This window comes from Lissotriton vulgaris, chromosome 8 (assembly GCF_964263255.1).
Source record: "Lissotriton vulgaris chromosome 8, aLisVul1.2, whole genome shotgun sequence".
NCBI classification, from domain to species: Eukaryota; Metazoa; Chordata; class Amphibia; order Caudata; family Salamandridae; genus Lissotriton; species Lissotriton vulgaris.
The window spans coordinates 967800267-967819365 of record NC_141696.1 but is presented as its reverse complement, the minus strand read 5'-3'; the positions used below and the strand labels follow the sequence as shown (position 1 = coordinate 967819365).

Genomic DNA, 19099 nt, shown 5'->3' with positions numbered 1-19099 from the left:
TTTTGAAGTCCCACTCAAAGGTAGTTCCCATAATCAAGTCTTGCTGTGATTAAGGCATTGGTTTGCGCATGTCAGGAGGTAGGATGTTTAGAATTCTTTATTAAAGTTTTCAGAAGATAGAAAGATGTGGCAGGTCCAGAGGCAATCTGTGATTTAAAAGAGAAATCCTGAATTTGAGTCTAAAGTTTTTGCTGTCTTAGCTGGGATGGTTGTTTTTCCCTGCTCTGCTGGCCATCACACAGATGACCAGAGGGAATTGGGTGTGTCAGATATTAACGGCCAGATGTAACACCATTGAATTTTCGAATCGCAAAATTCAATGTGTACAACAGTGTCTCAGACATTGTTTGCGATTGCCAATGGGGTCACAAATTGCAAGCCTCATGAATATTAATGAGGCTGTATCAATTTGCGACCCATTTGGGAATGGCTAGCACTCCCAGCAGACCACCATGTCTGGGACTGCGTTATCAATAAAGCAGTTTTTTTTATAAATGCAGACCATTTTCCTTAAAGGATGCATTTAAAAAATGAAAATTACACTTTTCAATTTCATTTTTTAAGGACAGGCAGTGGTCCCTGGGCCACAGTGGCAGAAGCATCATAATTGCTATGGCGGGACCGTCGCACATGTGGCGGACGGTCCCGTTTCCACGGGGATGGCGGACGGACAAAGTCCGTCCGCCATCCTAAAGGACCCCTATGTGTGGTGCGGTGATGTGTGTGGAGTGGAGTGATTTAAAAATACCTAACTAGTGGGTGGAATTACTTTATTCTTGCTCCTAGTTGATATATTAATAGTGGGGTGGGTCTCTAGGTCTGCCTGGTTAGCAATGAGTCAGGAGTCCTAGCAGGGTGCCAACATGTGCCAACATGTTTCGAGCTTACCCCCTATCTCTTCCTCAGGACACCACAGGGACCAGCTCTGTGTGTACCACTCCAAAGTGCAGTGAAAACAATGCCAAATAATTAGCATTAATAGAAACCATATACATACGACGTATGATAATGTTCAGTTGATATGTTTCAACAAGGCTAAACTGAGCCTCATGGTCAGATCGAGGGGCTAGAGAGATCCGCGAAATATTTGTAAAAGATTCTCTCCTTGCCGGTTACCTACTCGGCTTCCCTCGAGACCGAATGGTCTAAACATTGGTCGAAAACGCGATTGGGAGTCCTCCAGAATCTGATTCAATCCAGGGCAGTCCATAATTGATGAATTAATGATTTTTCTCCAGGGGGAAAAGCAAGATGGGTCTAAAATTAACCATTGTTGGATGATTCTGGTATTTGTAACCAAGGCCTTACTTACATGTGCTTGCTTCCACACTGCTGGGTTCGAGGCTGAGTTAAGCAACTGACATAAAAAGGGCTAATTACAACCAGTACCTAATCTTTAAATGGAAGGGGGCATGGGTGAGCAGGGGATCCAGATTTACTATTCACAGCTGCTGTTGGGTAATAGGGCAAACTTGGTGAAGTGATATTTCCTGGGTAAAGGTGACTAATGGAGAGAGAGTGAGGAAGATAATATTCTGGCTTAGTATGTATAGTACAATTATTGTAGATATTAGAAATTTTAGTCTGAAAAAACATTGCTAATTTATCACATAGCTCATGGGAAGGAGGAATGGTCTGGTGACACACAAGTGGGTATGATTTCACAATGGAAAAAATGTCTTGCTAGGAATTTTTGGATGTGGATAATCTGCCAGGACAGTAAGCAACACAGATTATTTTGACAAGCTTGTGTTTGATAGCGAATTTATAGATTTGTTTGGCGTCTGTGTCATAGTTTGTCCTCCATTTACCTGGCTCTACAGTGTCTTTTTTTTAAAAAATTCTTTTTATTGGCATTTTGTGTAAAAGACCTAAACAATAAACATAATATCGCAGTTACATTATATGGCTATTATCACATCTGGCAACCTAGGGAGACACAACAATCACACTATAACATTTGACTTTTCTTAGGCAGTCAAAGTAACAGAAGGTGAAGGGTGGAGCTCTTTATTTTTAGCCAGTGCTCTGGTCAAGTTCTCTTTGCATATTTTGGACCAGGCTTTTAGATCGTGGTTGTATTTGATACTGGCAGATATATTGTAAATAAAGCTAAAAGGGATAGCCGCATGATCTTTCCAAACAAGGGGTAGTGAGTCATTTGTCTGATCTAACGTAGGTCCAGGCTTGTGAGTAGGGCCTCAACCATTTGTTTCAGGTTCAAGGTTCAAGAGTCACTGCCTGGGAATCATCTGGTTTGTCTATGTGAATGCTAAAATCACCTAGGATAGTGAAGTTGTCTAAGTTTAGTTTATTGGGGAAAAGGGTAATTTCTCTATCTTTAATTTACTGCCCTGGGTTTCCCGGGGCGTGTGGCTTTTGAATAAATTAACAAAAAAGGGGGGTTCCTTTCTGTGGTTATTTCATTATAATTATTTAATGAATCAGACCAGTGGAGCAAGACACCTGTTGTGAAAAAACTTAAATCTCCTCAGTAACACATATACCAACAGACCATAGATTGTATCAAAATATCACATTTATTAAAAAAGAAGAAAACGGTTTTTATATCAAATGATTCAAATAATTTCACCTAAACATTTTCTTATCATAGAAATACATACATATTCTCTTTCTTCCAAACGTTACAATATAAAAACATATAGAGACAAATAAAAAGCCAGTGTTGTCGACGCGTTTCGGTGCTTAGTTGGGTAGAACACCTTCTTCAGGACTATGGTTAAAAACTTCATAAATCTAGAAAAGTATATGTGATATAACATTAGTAAATAGTACATGAGAATTTTTTAGAAAAACATTTTTATCTAAAATCATACAGGGTCATAGCTACTAGTGGTCAAATTGTCTTACTCTTAAAGCATTTTCAATTTGCCGTGCCAGTCTTGATCCTGGAGTGGAATAATCCTTATCTTGTTTATTCACCTCAGCTTGACCATCTAGAGGATCTTAAGTATAGAGATAACAATAGTACTCAGGTTCACAGGTGGTTCTCTTTGTGATACATATATTATTTCTTGTAAACACCAATGCTTACTTGATGGTGGTATGCAGATTATATGCGGTATTTAGCGGAGACTTATCCAAGTGCCTGTTGTATATCAAGGTCGCCTTAATATATTCATGTACCTTCTTCCAAGTTTTTAGAGCTACTTTCAATAAATCGCTTCTTCAGTAGGGATTTAGGCGGGCTTTTCACCTGTATACGTAATTAAAAAAGGAAGTTCGGTTTATGTGCCTAGTTTATAGTCAGTTTGAGTGCATAAAATCACATTAGCACGAAGGGCGCCTAGAAATATGGCAAGTAATTCGTATTAGAATCATGGAGAAACCTTAGCGTGCTTTGCTCGTAGCTACAAAGTTTTAGCACATGAATGTGACAAAACCAGTGGGCACGTATTAACTAGAGTGTCCTGGTTGAGTGTAAAATGCACGTGGGAAAATGGCCAGATAGTTTGTGCTTAGCCATATTGATTGTAATTCATGCTAGAATCACAGAAAAACCTCAGCGTGACATGCTAGGAGTTTAAAGTTTTAGCACACAGATGTAATAAAACCGTAAGGCACATATTAATTCAAGTGTTCTTAGTTAATCTGTCTTTTTCATGCAAGCAGCACATTTCGACATGAGCAAGGTTTGTTCTACAAACAGAAAAACGGCTTGCGCATGCTGGAATGCTGGAATTCTGAGTTGTGCTCGTCGTCCCGCAGGAAAGCTGCAGGCAGCCTCCCTCCCCTTCACCACAGCACAGCTCTGTGATTGGTTCGGCCGGCTGCCCCAACCACGTCATTTCTCTCAGGCTGCCCAAACAGACAGTATTAACAACAGTGGGAAAGCCACTCCCCCTGCCCTCGAGTAACGCCGCCCACTCTCTCAACGAGGAACTTCTGCTTTCTCGCCGTGCGTGAAGGCAGAAACAAATGGTAGTTCTCTACTATTTGTTTCTGCCTTCTCGCACGGTAAGAAAGCAGTGGGGCGGCGCCCAAACACCCCCATGGAGGATCCGCCACTGTTCATCACCTTTCATGAAAACCTCTTACTTCTAAGTTGTAGCTAACAACCTTGACTGCATATGTACAAGCTATCCCTTTGACTGTTTACCTGTGAAGGAAAAACATTACATTACATTTCCTCCACCTGTCTTCATCTGTCTACCCTGTTTCCCTCCTCGATCACTGTTCCGTTCCTGGAGGGAAGAGAAAAGGGGAAACCGGGTTAGTAGTCCCTCCAGGGCTTTCCCCCAGCAGTGCAAGAAGACCCCTTTGGGAACTCGGGGGTCGTTGTCCCTTGTTCATCCGATCCATCTATCACCGTGTAGTTAGTTACGCAGGAGACTGTGAGTCATCTTCTGGCTGGACAGGGTCAATGCCTCCTCCTTCCTTACTACCAAATAGTTTCTGGAACATAGAGAAACATCTTTAAAACAGCCATCCTGGTGATCTCGAAGGGTGTGTCCCCCTGGAAACAAACCATACATTACCAATGCGGTGATGGATGTCGTGGGTATCAGGGCCCTAGTCTCCATGCTTAGGGCCCTAAGCAGGTCTTCGGTGTAGGCGCATTACCAGAAAAGATGGTAGGACATCTCATCTGCAGTGCATCCTCTCGGACAGGACTTGGATTGGTTGAGCACTCTTATATGCATGAAGGCTCTCACTGGCAGACCTCCTTGGATGGCCATCCAGGCGATGTCCTTGTGGTGGTTGGTCGGTACTTGGCGGCGATGTTCTCTCACATGTGATCCGCTGTGGCAGAGGGAAGGGCGATGTTCTGTTCGTTACTGTCCCTCCCACTGATCTGGTTTTGGGCGATCTTCGGAGTCCATCGGTTTGGTGTGGTAGCCTCCAGACCAAACTCTCTGACACATTTTTCCACTTCCTTGTAGAACCATGGGGTAGCCCAGGTGCAGGGGATGGTGGTCACCCTCTCTGCCCATCTGAGGCACATCAGTGTTGGTAGCAGGAAAAAGGGTGCCATCCGAAAATTGGTGTGGCTTTTATCTTTTGTCCTCAGGGTGCTCCTCAAGCAGCGGCACACTAATATCCCCCTCAGGATGGTGGCTTTTGACACTCTTTTACCTCCCTCTTTGTGGGATTTGAACATCGCCGCCCTCTTCACTCTGTCCATCTTGGAATTTCTGATGAAATAGAAGATTATTCTTGCCATAGCCTTGGCAGTTCGAGGCTACGCTGGCCACACTTGACCAACACACTAGAGCACTGACAAGGTATCATTCTGCAGGACCAAAGACTTCCCTTTGATCATCTGCTTCCAGAGGCTCCAGAGTCCCAGCTTCTGTTTCGTCTTCGCCAGTTGCTTGTCCCATTATTTCTTTGCTACACTGTCTCCTCCGAACCAGAATCTAAGGATCTTCATGAAATCCTGCTCGATGGGGAATGGCAGTGGGTCTCGGGTGAGGGTCCAGTGGCCAAAGAGTAGGGCTTTCTACTTGACACTGTTTATTTTCACTCCCTACTCCTTTCCAAACTCGATGCAAGTCTTCCCCAGTTCCTTAACCTGATGCCTTTCCGGGCAGAAGACTGAGACGCCGTCCATGGAAATTGTAAATGTATTTATATAGCTCTTACAATCGCTAACGTTGTTCGTAGTGTTTATATCTATACTACTATTATAAAGGAAGAACTTTGAACCTTTGAGGCGGGTAAATTCGGGAACCACCGTGCCAATCCACACACCCGATACATCGTTGTAATCGTCAGGGTGTGCAGATGGACATAGGCTATATAAACGTAATAAATATACGTTATTTTAGAAAATGTACCGAAAAAAAGTAGTCCCTTGGAAGAAGCGCCGGCCGCGACGTGTGTGCCCGACGTGAGGAGCGCAGGGAGGAGCGGTGTCCAGGAGCGCGAGGAGGACCGGCGGACATGGCGCGGGGATGAGCGGTGAGGAGCGGCGGACAGGCGGTGAGGAGCGGCGGACAGGCGGTGAGGAGCGGCGGACAGGCGGTGAGGAGCGGCGGACAGGCGGGGAGGAGCGGCGGACAGGCGGGGAGGAGCAGTGAGCGGCGGATGACGTAGGTTATTTATTTATTTAGGAGCGGTGAGCGGCGGAAAAATGAAGCAAAAATGAAAATCGTGAGCAAGAGGAATCAAACGGAGCATTACAAAAGTGAACCAAACGGTGCATTACAGGAGGAAAAAGTTATGTGTGCAGGTTACAAAAGCGTACATCGTGAGCAAGAGGAAGCAAACTGAGCATTACAAAAGTGAGCCAAACGGTGCATTACAGGAGGAAAAAGTTACGTGTGCAGGTTACAAAAGCGTAGAAAGTAAACATAGAGGTATAGGAAGAAAAAGTGACGTGTGCAGGTAGCAAGAGGAAGCAAACGGAGCATTAAAAAAGTGAGCCAAACGGTGCATTACAGGAGGAAAAAGTTACGTGTGCAGGTTACAAAAGCATACAAAGTAAACATAGAGGTATAATACTGCAATATATGGAGGAAGGCTCCGGGGACCCACGGATAACGTCGGGACGGGCGAGCGCCCTGAAGCCTAATTGCTCCCAGACAATGTCGGGACGGGCTGCTAGTATACAGATACTCCACAATTGGTTGATGCCAGAAAATATATCCACCAATTGGCTGTGAGTAGCAGACCAACCACAAACTTCCAGCCAGGTTGGCAATACTATGTGGTTTCAACTAACAAAGTTGAACGCACTCATGCTGCAGTGTGCATAACTCCTTCAGAGTGTTCCCCAATGTTAGACATGATGCAGCTCCTGACCCCACGGCCACTGAGAGCGTCAAGAATATTGGTGCAGCCATGCGATTAAACTTCTGAGCGTTACCAAGCAACAAGGAGCCTGCAAGCGACCAGTAAGCAAGTGGCCTGCCTGAGTAACCTGGCATCCTCCCAATGGTATGCATTGCGGTTCGCCCATGTAAGTGATTGCTTGATAGTGCCCCGAGGTATTCACTCGAGAGGGAGACAACGGCCGGCATGCGGCATGCTCCCATCAATGAATCTGCGGTAGCAGTGCACGATTAGCATAACTGTCACCATGCTAAATTAGTTAGAAATTACACTGAACCCATTTCAAAGTCACTGAGAAAGTGAAATTATCAGGCTACTTACTGTACCCATACATCTTCAAAACGGTTCAAAGTTTAAACTTGGAAATTTTGAATGAGGCAGAGTTCAATTTTATTCTTCTGCTGTATGTCGGTGGACGTCCTGCCCCTCACAGGTAACTCGTCGCCAGTGTTAAGTAATACTTCTGAGGCCACATGAAGTTACAATCGTTATTCCACCAACATGAAACACAACCTGTTCATCTCTTTGCCCTTCTTCTATTTTCTCCCTACTAAGGGGCCTATTGTGATGGCGGGCTGACTTTAGCATGCCCACCATCCCTGCCGCCAGACGTGGGGCGGTCCCGCAACGCTGATTAGGATGTGACCGCAACCCTGGCGGTCGCATTCCTCATATTTGACATTGCGGTGGGTGCTGCTTACAGCAGCACCCGCCGCAATGTCAAATCAACATGTGCATTCCCATGCACAACGTGGCAGGCATCGCGCTGTGCCTGCCACCTTGTACATGGAACTGCAGGGGGGTACCATTGCCCCCACTCCACTTGGGGGCCCGCAACGACCCCCCAAAGGACATCCCCGCCAGCCTTTCCATGGCTGCATCGCCGCCATGGGAAGGCTTTTAAAACCATGCATCCTAATATGGATGGCGATGCCTGTTGGGCACTGCCACCATATTGAGGGTCAGGTCCACCCAGCCGGCAATCGGAACAGCGGCAGACGCACTTTGCATCTGCTGCTTTACCCCCACCATCATAATATGACGGGGAGTAAATCGGGTTGGGATAGCGGGCGGATCGCAACCGCCAGGCCGGCGATGGCGATCCGCCCGCCATCCTAATGACCCCCTAGGTGTTGTGTTCGCACCATGGTAGAATCGTAACCACATGGAATCTATGTGAGCCATGATTCTTTGACAAAGTAGGTTGCAACAGGTACATAGACATACAGGGATTTCACTCATTCTGCTTTTCTTTAACCCCTTCGCTGCTCATGACGAGCTCAGCTCGTCATGAGGCACGGTTGAGCTGTGCTCATGATGAGCTGAGCTCGTCATGAACAATGGGAAAACATAATAGTCAGCACAGGAGGAAAATATCACTATCAGCCAAGGTGTTAAAGTAGATAAACAATATATGTTTTAAGTAAAAGTGTTTTAATTTGTCAAAATGATTCCTTCCCAGTTTTCTCCATGAAATGCAGTAATTCTGAAGGAGAGTAAGTGAGATGTATGATGATGCTTGAGCCAAACCTATCATCCTTTTAGATGCAAAATTGGTATGTCTGAGGCCTATTCCGCTTTCTGAGGACATCCTGGTTGATTGACTTTGCCCAGCATAACTAATCTGTTAGATTCACTGGTTTTAACTTCACTGCATCCGATCCAGTCCTACCAGACTTTCAGATGAGCCTGGAAGGTGGCAGACTATGCTTCAGTCATATCCTCCTGGCTTTTGGAGTAACACTGATACTTGGGGCAGCGCTGCCAAGATGTCTGATGAGATGTGTGACTCCCTGAGCCAGTCTGAGCACTGTGGTCACCACCACTACTCCTTCTGGGCCTTGTATTTTAAAGTGTTAGAACTGTGGGGTCCAGAATTCCGCTACGTGAAGCACTATTGGTTAAGATGCATGCACGGACTACAAGTGTCACACTCAAGTTGAAGGCCTCCGAGCCGCTGTAGTGCAAGCTACACCCCAGCTGGGCCAAACTGACCATTCTACCCATTGGATTTTCCCTGCTGAGCTGTAGACTAGAGACCTGCTTCAGAGCTTGGTGGGCAGCCAAGACCCAACCATGAAAACTCTACAGAACCGATTCTAGTCCTGGCCTACCACAGTGTTTAGCTTGTTTTAGCTTTTTTTCCTGGGCTAATTTGGTTTTCCAGTCTGCTCGTCTTCCCTGCATTCCAGCCCTACCCACCTTTCAGAGACCGGTTAGGGAGAGGCACTCCTTCATGCAATGAGGTGCAAATTATGTTATTATCTAGGTAATACATTCCAAAGTAAATGCACGGAGTCCTCGAATTATGCGGAGATGACGCAACGTTTGCCATTCGGATTCGATTCCTCCGTCATTACAGGAAGAATAAAGCCTGCATAAGTTACAATAAGGGCACTGACGGGTGGCTTTAAAGATCCTAAGCTTGATGAATTCTAGAAGATCAAAGGGAGACGGTCACTAGCAATGGCGATTGATTTTACACGCAGCTAGTTTGCTACAGATGTCAAACGTCTCCACCCATGAATTAAACAGTCGTCTCTGCAAGCAGCGTAGCAGTTTTTTCTTGACTGGATACAAGCATTCATTAATTCACAGCATGCTACCACAATATTCACGTATGTAACCTTATTTGCTATTACTAGAAAAATATAATCCACTATTTTTCTTGTTGTTTCTGGTTGATAAACTGTTACTTCAAACTGAATGGTTAATAACTAACCTTTCTTCTACTTGTTGCTAAGTACTTGTTACCAAGATGAAGAAAACATAAGAAAATATTCAAAATGCAGTAAAAGAGGCTTATTTAAATACTTTATCAAATCAGTATCTAAAATTGTCATGATAATTTCGCTGACAGTCGACATGTAACCGTTAGGAAAATAGCCATAGATCGCATGTTTATTGCCTGCTGACCTGCTCCTGAGTAGGCCAAATAAATAAATGTATCCGAGTGAGCAATGTTGTCAGAGGGCACTTGCCTTTGGATTAAGGACAACACCGTTGCAAAGGCTGTTTAGTAGGTTTGGCTTCCAGAACGGTGGCAGTTCAAAACGTTGTGCTAAATGATATTTTGTAGGTAAATTGCATGCACTCTTACTAATAAGGATCGGCAGTGCCTAGCTACTCTGCCAAGAGTTCAAGTGGATCAATGTATAGATTGAACAGCAGTGGAAGAGGATGGATCCTTTCTGCAGGACATCACCAACTTGACTGTGTCAGAGTTCCCTCGCATACCTCAGTGCAAACAACCAGTTCTGCTTGTGTGCCCTCCTGTAAATGTCACCCCTCGCTGAAATGCAAGAGAAAGCACGATGATGACAATTATTCCTCCTGTGACCACATTTTCCTTTTAAAAAGGTTCATATTAGGGCACTTGGGGTGGAACTGTCCCACAGTACAGACACAGTGTACCAATTGACTGAGTCTTTAAGTATAACCTCAATATAGGCATGATGCATTGTGGTTTTTGTTGTTGCACGCAATCCCCTTTTGTTAATTCAGTATTAGGCTATCACGTACCTGTCTTCAGTTCCTATGTCATCAGATTCACAGACAGAGTGGTTACATTCAAATTTAGAAAGAAAACGGCGCTTTTTTAAAAAGCCTTCTTGATCATGGAAAAAATCTTGGCCATTTGTGAACTAAAAGAAGATTGTGCCACTATGTTCTATGATGGCCCTTCCACTTATGTCTTTCTCCGGGGAGGGGGCTAGAATGCTAACACGGAAGCGTTTTGATGTCTGTGAACACAGCTAAAAACATAAGCCCCTTCCCCAGGGTGTCTTGCTCCTTAAATCGCTGAAAGGCTGCGCAGAGAAGGACCTTGCTTTTTACTAATAAATAAATAATAACAAAACAATGTGGTTATGTTTCCAGTGAACAGTGACTCTTGGGGCCCACAGTCTGGTGCACTTTGGTAGCATCCATACTGCGTAATCTACCGCAATATCACTCTCACTAAGTGCAAAATGTGAAGATTATTGTTTTGAACCAATCCTTTTTCGGTAATTTATGAATACGAATGGGGTACGGATGCACTGGACCACTGAGGTTGAAAATGTGGTTCAGGGCATGTCCAGTCATACATTAAGCCATGTTGCCTTGCTGTATAAAATTATACGTGTTTGTAGGAAGTCATGACTTTTTAAAAATGTTTATTTTTGCAGAAGGACACAGTGACTATTACCCAGTGCCGCCCCCATACAGCGTAGCTACCTCTCTCCCAACCTATGATGAAGCAGAAAAAGCCAAAGCGGCTGCCATGGCAGCAGCTGCTGCTGAAGCCGCCCAAAGAGTAAGTGTATTTTACAGATTATCAGCTTGCATATTACTTGTAACCAACCTTGAGGTGATTCATTTAAAATAAATGTGTAAAGCACCTCTAAGTTTATGTTTACCGGTAATTTACATTAAATGTAATTGAAGTGTGCTATGTTTTGCAATATTCAAGTCATGCTGCCTAATAAAAATAATTTTTAGGCATCAAATGGCAGATTGGTGTTATTGCTACACTTTTATGACATCAGTGTTCTCAATACATTCTAAATCCCTTAGTACTTGAGTAGTCACTTATTAGATTATAACGCCTAAAATCAGTACTGTGGTCCCGAGAGGTTCAGTGCCTCTGATGACATATGTTTTGTCACTATCACTGTAACCCCAAGATGCTGTAGTTAAACGTGGTTCCCATTGTGTGACTTTTCTATTACCAGTGGAAATAAAACTGTGACTTCCATTTGCTTGAAACCCATATTTCATGGAAGTTAAGTGATTATTTAAAAGAATGAATTGGTATGACATTGTTAGTATTTTGAAACCGTTCTTTGTAAATTTGCGGAGGAACAGTGGTGAAACGTTTGATCTATTTAGATATATGCATCTCTGCCTTCTTAAAAGGCAGAGATGTACAAAAGTGTTAACAAGCTGAAGCCCATTTTAGTTAACATATTTTGGGATCTAGTATTGGTTTTCAAGGAATTGCAAGATGGCTCAGGTGAGGCAATTACTGTACGATACAACCACATAACTTCTGCAGAAATTACTTTACTAGAATTTTATATCTCGATAAATATATATGATCGATATATATATATATGATAGATCTAATTGATGAATTCCTCTGTTGGACCATCCCGACCTACAGATAGGCTTATCTTAAACCTATCTGTAGGTCTTCTTAAAAGGCAAATTAAAAAAAATCTCAGCCCTCCGAGAGAATTTGGCCTTAACTGAATCTCACTGACCGTTCATGCAGCTCCGACACAGGATATAGAAAACCCTGGGTCCTTCTCCAGTACATTTACCAGTACCACCCAGTTAGCGGAATCTTCAATTATGAGGCCACTTTCGAGGAGTGGTATTGGACTTGTACAGTACTATGATTAACAAATCTTTGAAGCCACTCAAAAACACCACTAGACATCATTGGCAGCAGGATTATGGATGGGAATGTTACCCAAACACACGACTCTCTTGAGGGATCAAGCTCGGTATCTGCAGGACAGTACGCTAAATTTCTGTAATTTAAAGTTCTCCATGAATGGTACTGGATGCCATTGAGGTTGCATACAGCTGGTCTTCTCTGAAATTATCTGTGACTGTCCCACATTCAATGGAAGTTTCTGTCCATTTTGGGGCACTAGCAACAGGTCTGGGCGAAGGCATCTAGAATCAGTAGCCCAAATGCCCATCCACTGGCCCAATGACCATTATTGTACAACTTCCTAATCACATCAGCAGATGGCTGGCAGCTTCTATGTATATTACAAGACTGTACACAAATGACTGTCCCCACTATCCAAGAATGATTGACAGAGCTCTTGAATATCACACACTGTGAAAGGTTCATAAACAAGATTAATGACCAATTGGAAACCTTTAACCAGGTATAGAGTAACCTCACTGGGGAATGACAGACATAGGTCAAATTCCCTAGGGCAGTGTCTCTCAAACGATGGGTTGCAGCCTCCTGGTTGGTCGCAAGCCAATTTCTGGTGGGTCACTAAAGACCAAGCAATAAATAGCAATGCCTTTAAATTCTGTATTTATCTTGTCACATTTGCTGCAATTCAAATTCAGAGGTCAAATATCAAGCTATGTCTTCGGACAAATTACTGTTTTTTAACATGGTGACTGGTGTTAACAAACTCCTCTCACTTCGCAGTGAGAGAAAGAAATGGAAAGTGAATTAAGTGGCAATCTTGCTAGGGCACAGGAGAACGAAAGGACATAGGATATCATTTGTCGTAATTAGCAACAAAATGTAAATAACTGTAAATGAACTGTACACATTCAGCAGTTAGGAAAGCAAAAATGAAGCACCATTTTTTGTAATTCTGAAGTGTGATGAAAACAAAAATTTTAATGGGATCAAAACAATCAGGACACTTGACTTAGTGATGCACAAATGATAAATGTTCACTGAATCCCAATTTCCTCACATTATCATGGGTGTGCAATATAGTTTTATCAGTGAAAAGGTATGACTGTGCAAATTTAGTGTTAAGTTCTATGGAAAATGTGCTATATATAAATGACACCATGCTGACAAACAATGCTTTAGTTACATAAAAAACAAAACAATTGTCCGCCTCATGTCCCTTAAAGCTAGGTGGGTCGGAAAGGATTGTTGTTCTAAAAGGTTTGTCAGTAATTGCCCCATATCAGGTGAGTGTCAATTCCTGCTTAGACGTCATACCAACACATAAGAACAGTTTGTACAGAAACAACAGTTTGTAATAAGTCAACAGTTTGCACTGAGTCATCTGTTATTCAATGTTTAGATATCTGATTAGTACACTTGACTGCTGCAGTCACCGATACCTGCCTGCCAATACAACCCATACCAGCCTTAGCATACGTTTAGTTTCTCGATCTTCCCCCCACACTTACAATTTTCTCCCTGTACTGTTCTCCTGCCTGCCTTGCCTGATAATACCCACCCATGTCATATTATTGTAGGAAACTGGAATTTTCCTTTGATTCATATTCTCATTCTCTCATTCTATCTCTCTCTCTCATTCTCTCTCTCTCTCTCTCTCTCTCTCTCTCTCTCTCTCTCTCTCTCCCTCCCTCCCTCTCATGGATCTAGTTCCAATGGGCAAAGTTAGACCATCTGCGGCAAGGGGTGGCCGCTAAGCCGGACCTTCAGCATTTAGCCTTGCATAGCCGACATTGGCATGAAGGCCTGCCCCAAAGTCAGGTCCGGCAATCAATCAATCAACTAACCAAACGCAGCAGGGGTTGGTCACAGGTTCTGACTTTCAGACGGTCTCAGTCCCTAACCTGTGGCCTGTAGCTGCCAAGTAGTGCCAACCAGCCACTGGTTGCCATCGTTGGCAGCCAACCCTTTTTACACATGCCCTTTGGCTATGAGCAGCAGGATTTCTTTCCCCCTTCATGAGAAAATAATTTTCACATATGTTCCCACTTTTGTGAATATTCTTGACTTACAGGGAAATAATGGTGCTTTATGTGCTGCTCAAAATGGCAGCAATGACAACACGAATTTTATTAAAATCGAGATTCTATTGCAGCAAGCCTTTTTCTTGTGGGCCAATTTTAGATTCCTCTGGATGCACTCCCATCCGGTCAAGCACCTCATATGGGTCGCCCCCTTAGGCCAACACATCTCTGTGGAAATATTTTGCAACTTTATTAAAAATAATGATTTAGGGGGAGGAGCTTCGCCGGCGATCAAGATGGCCGCGTGAGCTCGGAGCTCCGAAGACCTCCCGGTCCTCCGCAATAATCCTGATGTCTATCCTGTCCCACAACTGTGGGAATCGATTGCTAAGTGGGTCCTGATGCGGCGCCCGCTTTCGGAGTGAAAATCGGACGTTCCTGGACCCCGTTAGCTCGACGGACCTCGGAGGCTCCGCCCGTGTCACTGGTCTATTGTTGTGGGGTGCAGCGGTGCTTCCACATGGGCACTTCTTTGTCTACGCCTGGTCCCTCCGGTGCGTGACTCCGGTATCTGAACGCCCTGCTACTCGGCTGGAGTATCGGACCCTGGTAACATCATCGAGTGCGTGGCACACCTCCCACTGGACTTCTTTGTCCCTGTTGATCATCTTGTTGGACGTGCCAACATGGCGGGCAGAGGAGACCCGGACAAAGGCAAGTCCCAACGGGTCAACAGAAAACCGTCCCAGTCCCAGTCTACTATCCCAGAGCGCTTCTCCCAGTCGAAAGGCTCGCCGGTTCCGGCAGGCCGTGCTAAAGACCCGACTAGGGATCGATCACCGGATGACTCTGAGATAACACTTCGGGACGTTATGGGTGCAATCACGGGAGTACAATCCGAAATGCACACTCTCCGAGAGGAACTGTCCAACAAGGTCGACTCCCTGAAGATTGAGTTGAACCTCATCAGAACTGACCTCGGGAAAACCAACGACCGGGTCAAATCGCTGGATCTCAAGACGGCTAGCCTGATCACCGATGTGTCGGACATACAGACGGAGGTGCGCGACCTGAAACTGGCGAACGGAATGCTGGCGCGCCGGCTGGATGATTTCGAAGGCCGTGCGCGGCGCCAGAATGTCCGCATTACTGGGGTCCCGGAGAAGGCCGAGGAGGACTCGGTGGAACTTTTCGTGGAGGACCTCGTGCTTAAGAACTTGATGCCCGGGGGCTTGAGTAAGTTCTTCTCGGTGGAACGGGCTCATAGGATACCGGGGGGACCGCCGAAGTCGGGCGCCTTCCCTCGCCCTATCATCGCACGGCTCTTTAACTATAGGGACAGAGACGCTATCCTGCAGGCATCGAGGACCGCGGGCCCTCTGCGTATCCAGAACTCTGAAGTTAACTTCTTTCCGGACTTCACCCAGGCCGTGCAGAAAAAACGTCAGAGTTTTACTGGGGTGAAACGGCGACTGAGAGAAATGGGCCTGCGGTATTCCATGCTCTACCCTGCCAAGCTTCGGATCGAGCGTGACCACCGGACTTTGTTTTTTGACTTTCCGGATGAGGTGGGACACTGGCTGGATACCCTTCCCCAGGAGCGACACGAACCGACTGACCAGACGGAGGAGGCCACCGGGGGCGCGGAAGCACAGGAGTGATGGTTCCCCGTTTGACTTTCCGCGAGCTGGGTGACCGTATGGGGCCTCAACTTCAGACACTGCTGCTATTGGTTTTGACTCTTTTTGTTATTAATATGGGGGATGACGGGGGGCGATAGGATGTCTCCTTTCTCCTCTGTAGACTTCTTGTAGATTAGTTAAGGGGCGACAGGCACACTGCTAGTTGGGGTGGATTATAGTCTAATGCAGGGGTGCAGGGTGGGGGGTAGTTGGGGTGTGGTTGTTCAACTTCTTTTTCTGTCTCTTTCTTTGTACTGGCTGAGGATTCATTGGACTGTTATGTCGTTGTGGTGGGTGCCATTGCGGGTGGTGGGGAGGGGGTGGAGCTTCCTTGACGATGGGGGGTAAATCTCTTAACTTATTGAGCTGGAATGTCAACGGGTTGGGGGACCGCATTAAGAGGGGTGTTGTTTTACAGATGCTTAAACGTTGTTCGCCTGATGTCATTTTCCTACAGGAGACCCATCTAGTGGGACACACTTGCAAAGCACTGAGCAGACGTGGATTCAAAATGGTGGCACACTCGGGGTTCTCCTCGGGATCACGAGGGGTGGGCATCATGGTGCGCATGTCCCTCCCGTTGGAGGTGGAGTCAGTGACTGCGGATGAGAGAGGCAGATATGTGGCTGTGGTGGGTAAATGGGAAGGCCGTACTCTAGTTTTGGTTTCAGTTTACATTCCCCCGGGGTTACAGGACACTACTTTCAGGGACCTAGCTGCCGCCATTTTGGGTCTCCCCGAGGGCCTGTTGTTGGTGGGTGGGGACTTCAACTCTGTTGTGTCCGGGACCCTGGACCGCTTCCCATCCAGAGACCTGCGTCCTTCCCAGTCCTGGTTGCCTGACTTTCTGGGTTCAATGGGAATGGTTGATTGCTGGCGGTTGCTGCACCCCTCCCAGAGACAGTACACGTTTCTCTCCGGCGCCCATGGTAGCCTATCCAGGATAGACTACGTCCTCACCCCGGCTGCCCAGGCGCAGTCCGTATCCACAGCGCGTCTCCTGGCTAGGGGTATCTCGGACCATTCTCCAGTTTGGGTTTCCTTTGATTTCCAAATCCCCGCGTCATCGCGAGTGGCTCCCATTAACCCTTGGTACTTCCGTGACCCGAAGTCCAGGTCACTCCTGGCCAAAGCAATGGATCGGTACTTTGCCGAGAACACCGGCTCAGTTGATTCAGCCGTCTCCCTCTGGGAGGCTTTCAAAACCGTGCTGCGCGGCGAAGCCTTCTCCTTGATTGCGGAGGCCCGCCGCCGGCGGGATAAGGATGTTGTTCGGCTGGAATCCGACCTTGCTGAGCTAAACTCCCAATTGGAGCTGGATCCATCTCCCGAATTGCTTCACACGCTCTCCCTTAAACAGTCCGAGCTCCGGGCGACTGCCACGGATGCGGCGAAAGCCCTGAGTAGGGAGCAACAAGGCAGGATATACGACGCGGGGGACAAGGCTGGTAAGCTCTTGGCGTGGCTAGATAGAAGGGAACTCGCGTCTCGGGTGGTCCCGGAGTTGGTGTGTGCGGATGGCCTAACCTTGACGGACCCAGCGGCGATAGTCGGAACCTTCGCGGACTACTTTGAGGAGGTCTACGCCTCAGTGGACCCCCTTCCGGAGTCTGCGTCGGCCTCTTTTTTGGAGGATATTGAACTTCCCTGCCTCTCGGATCTTGAGCGAGACGACATGGATCGGGCACTGACGGCGGACGAGGTGGCCTTGGCTCTTAAGTCCTTGCGTTCTGGCAAAGCGCCGGGGCCTAACGGCATCCCGGTTGAGCTTTACAAACTCAGGGCTGACTCGCTTGCCGTGCCCTTGTTGAACATGTTCCTTGAGGCCCGTGCGATGGGAGAACTCCCCCTCGATCAGCGGTTGGCCACCATTGTGGTGATACACAAGGAGGGGAAGCCGCGCGATCTTTGCCGGTCTTACCGACCCATCTCCCTTTTGAACGCTGAGCCTAAGATCCTGGCAAAGATACTGGCTAACCGGTTAGTGGGCGTGATCTCGGACCTGGTCCATCCAGACCAGTCCGGCTTCATACCGCACCGGAATATGGCGCTCAATCTGAGACGGCTTCACGCCGTGATGGCACGTGTGCACCTGCTTCGTGAGCCTGCTGTCCTCGCCTCTCTCGACGCCACTATGGCTTTCGACTCGTTGGAGTGGAATTACCTGTGGGCCGTTTTGGCCAAGTTGGGGTTTGGACCCGCATTCATTGGCTGGGTCCGACTATTGTATTCTGCACCACTGGCCAATGTAGTGGTTAATGGTCGGCTGTCGGCCTCTTTCGCGCTACGTAGAGGCACTAGACAGGGTTGTCCGCTTTCCCCGCTCCTTTTCGCTCTGGCCCTTGAGCCATTGGCGGCGTGGATCAGAACGCACCCCGATATCTCTGGCATAACGTGGTCCCCGGGGTTTGAAGACCGGGTGTCGCTCTATGCTGACGACATCCTTCTATACCTCACTTCTCCCTGTCACTCGCTCATAGTGGCTTTTGATCTTTTGGGGACCTTTGGGGCCCACTCGGGCCTAGTCATCAACTGGGCTGAGTCCTCGTTGTATGTACTGTCCGGAGATACGCCGCGTCTCCCTCGGGGGTGCTCTATACAGGTGGCCCAACAGGGCTTCCGGTATTTGGGCATCTATGTGTCGCGGGACTCCCGAGCCCGCTATTCGCACAACCTCCTTCCACCGTTGGAGCGGCTGCGCCGGGACGTCGAGGGCTGGAGGAAGTTGCCGATCTCCCTTATGGGCAGAGCCGCCCTATTTAAAATGATGGCGTTGCCTCGCTTCCTGTATGCCCTGCAGAACACCCAGGATCCCGTGTCAGCGAAATACTTTGCGCGAGTCGAATCCCTGCAACGAGCGCTGCTGTGGGACGGTAGGCCGCGGATCTCGCTGGCCAAGTTGACTATACCGAGTTATGATGGGGGTATTGCTCTGCCTGACGTGCGGCGATATTACTGGGCGTCCCAACTTGCGGCAATCAATCACGGCCTCTACGGCCCGGCGATCAACCCAGGCTATGCTATGGATCGATGGCTCGTGGGAGACGGGAATTACTACAGAGCATTGTATTCCAGGTCTCTGGATCGGAAGCTTACAGGTCCCACTAAGACTATGGTTCATATCTGGCGTGCAGTCACTAAAACTTTGGGATGGCACAATAGGGTTATCATGGCCACCCCGCTGTTTGATTCGGACGTATTGGGGAAGTTGT

At 46.8% G+C, this 19099-nt stretch overlaps 1 protein-coding gene across 2 annotated transcripts in view; it reads left to right on the top strand.

Moving 5' to 3' along the window:
* NDFIP2 (Nedd4 family interacting protein 2) overlaps positions 1-19099 on the top strand; it is a 248265-nt gene that overhangs the window by 56926 nt on the left and 172240 nt on the right. For both annotated transcript variants that reach the window (XM_086934815.1, XM_086934814.1), the window contains exon 3: positions 10968-11095. In XM_086934815.1, coding sequence (XP_086790941.1) covers positions 10968-11095 — 128 coding nt within the window. The remainder of the gene's footprint in view (positions 1-10967; positions 11096-19099) is intronic.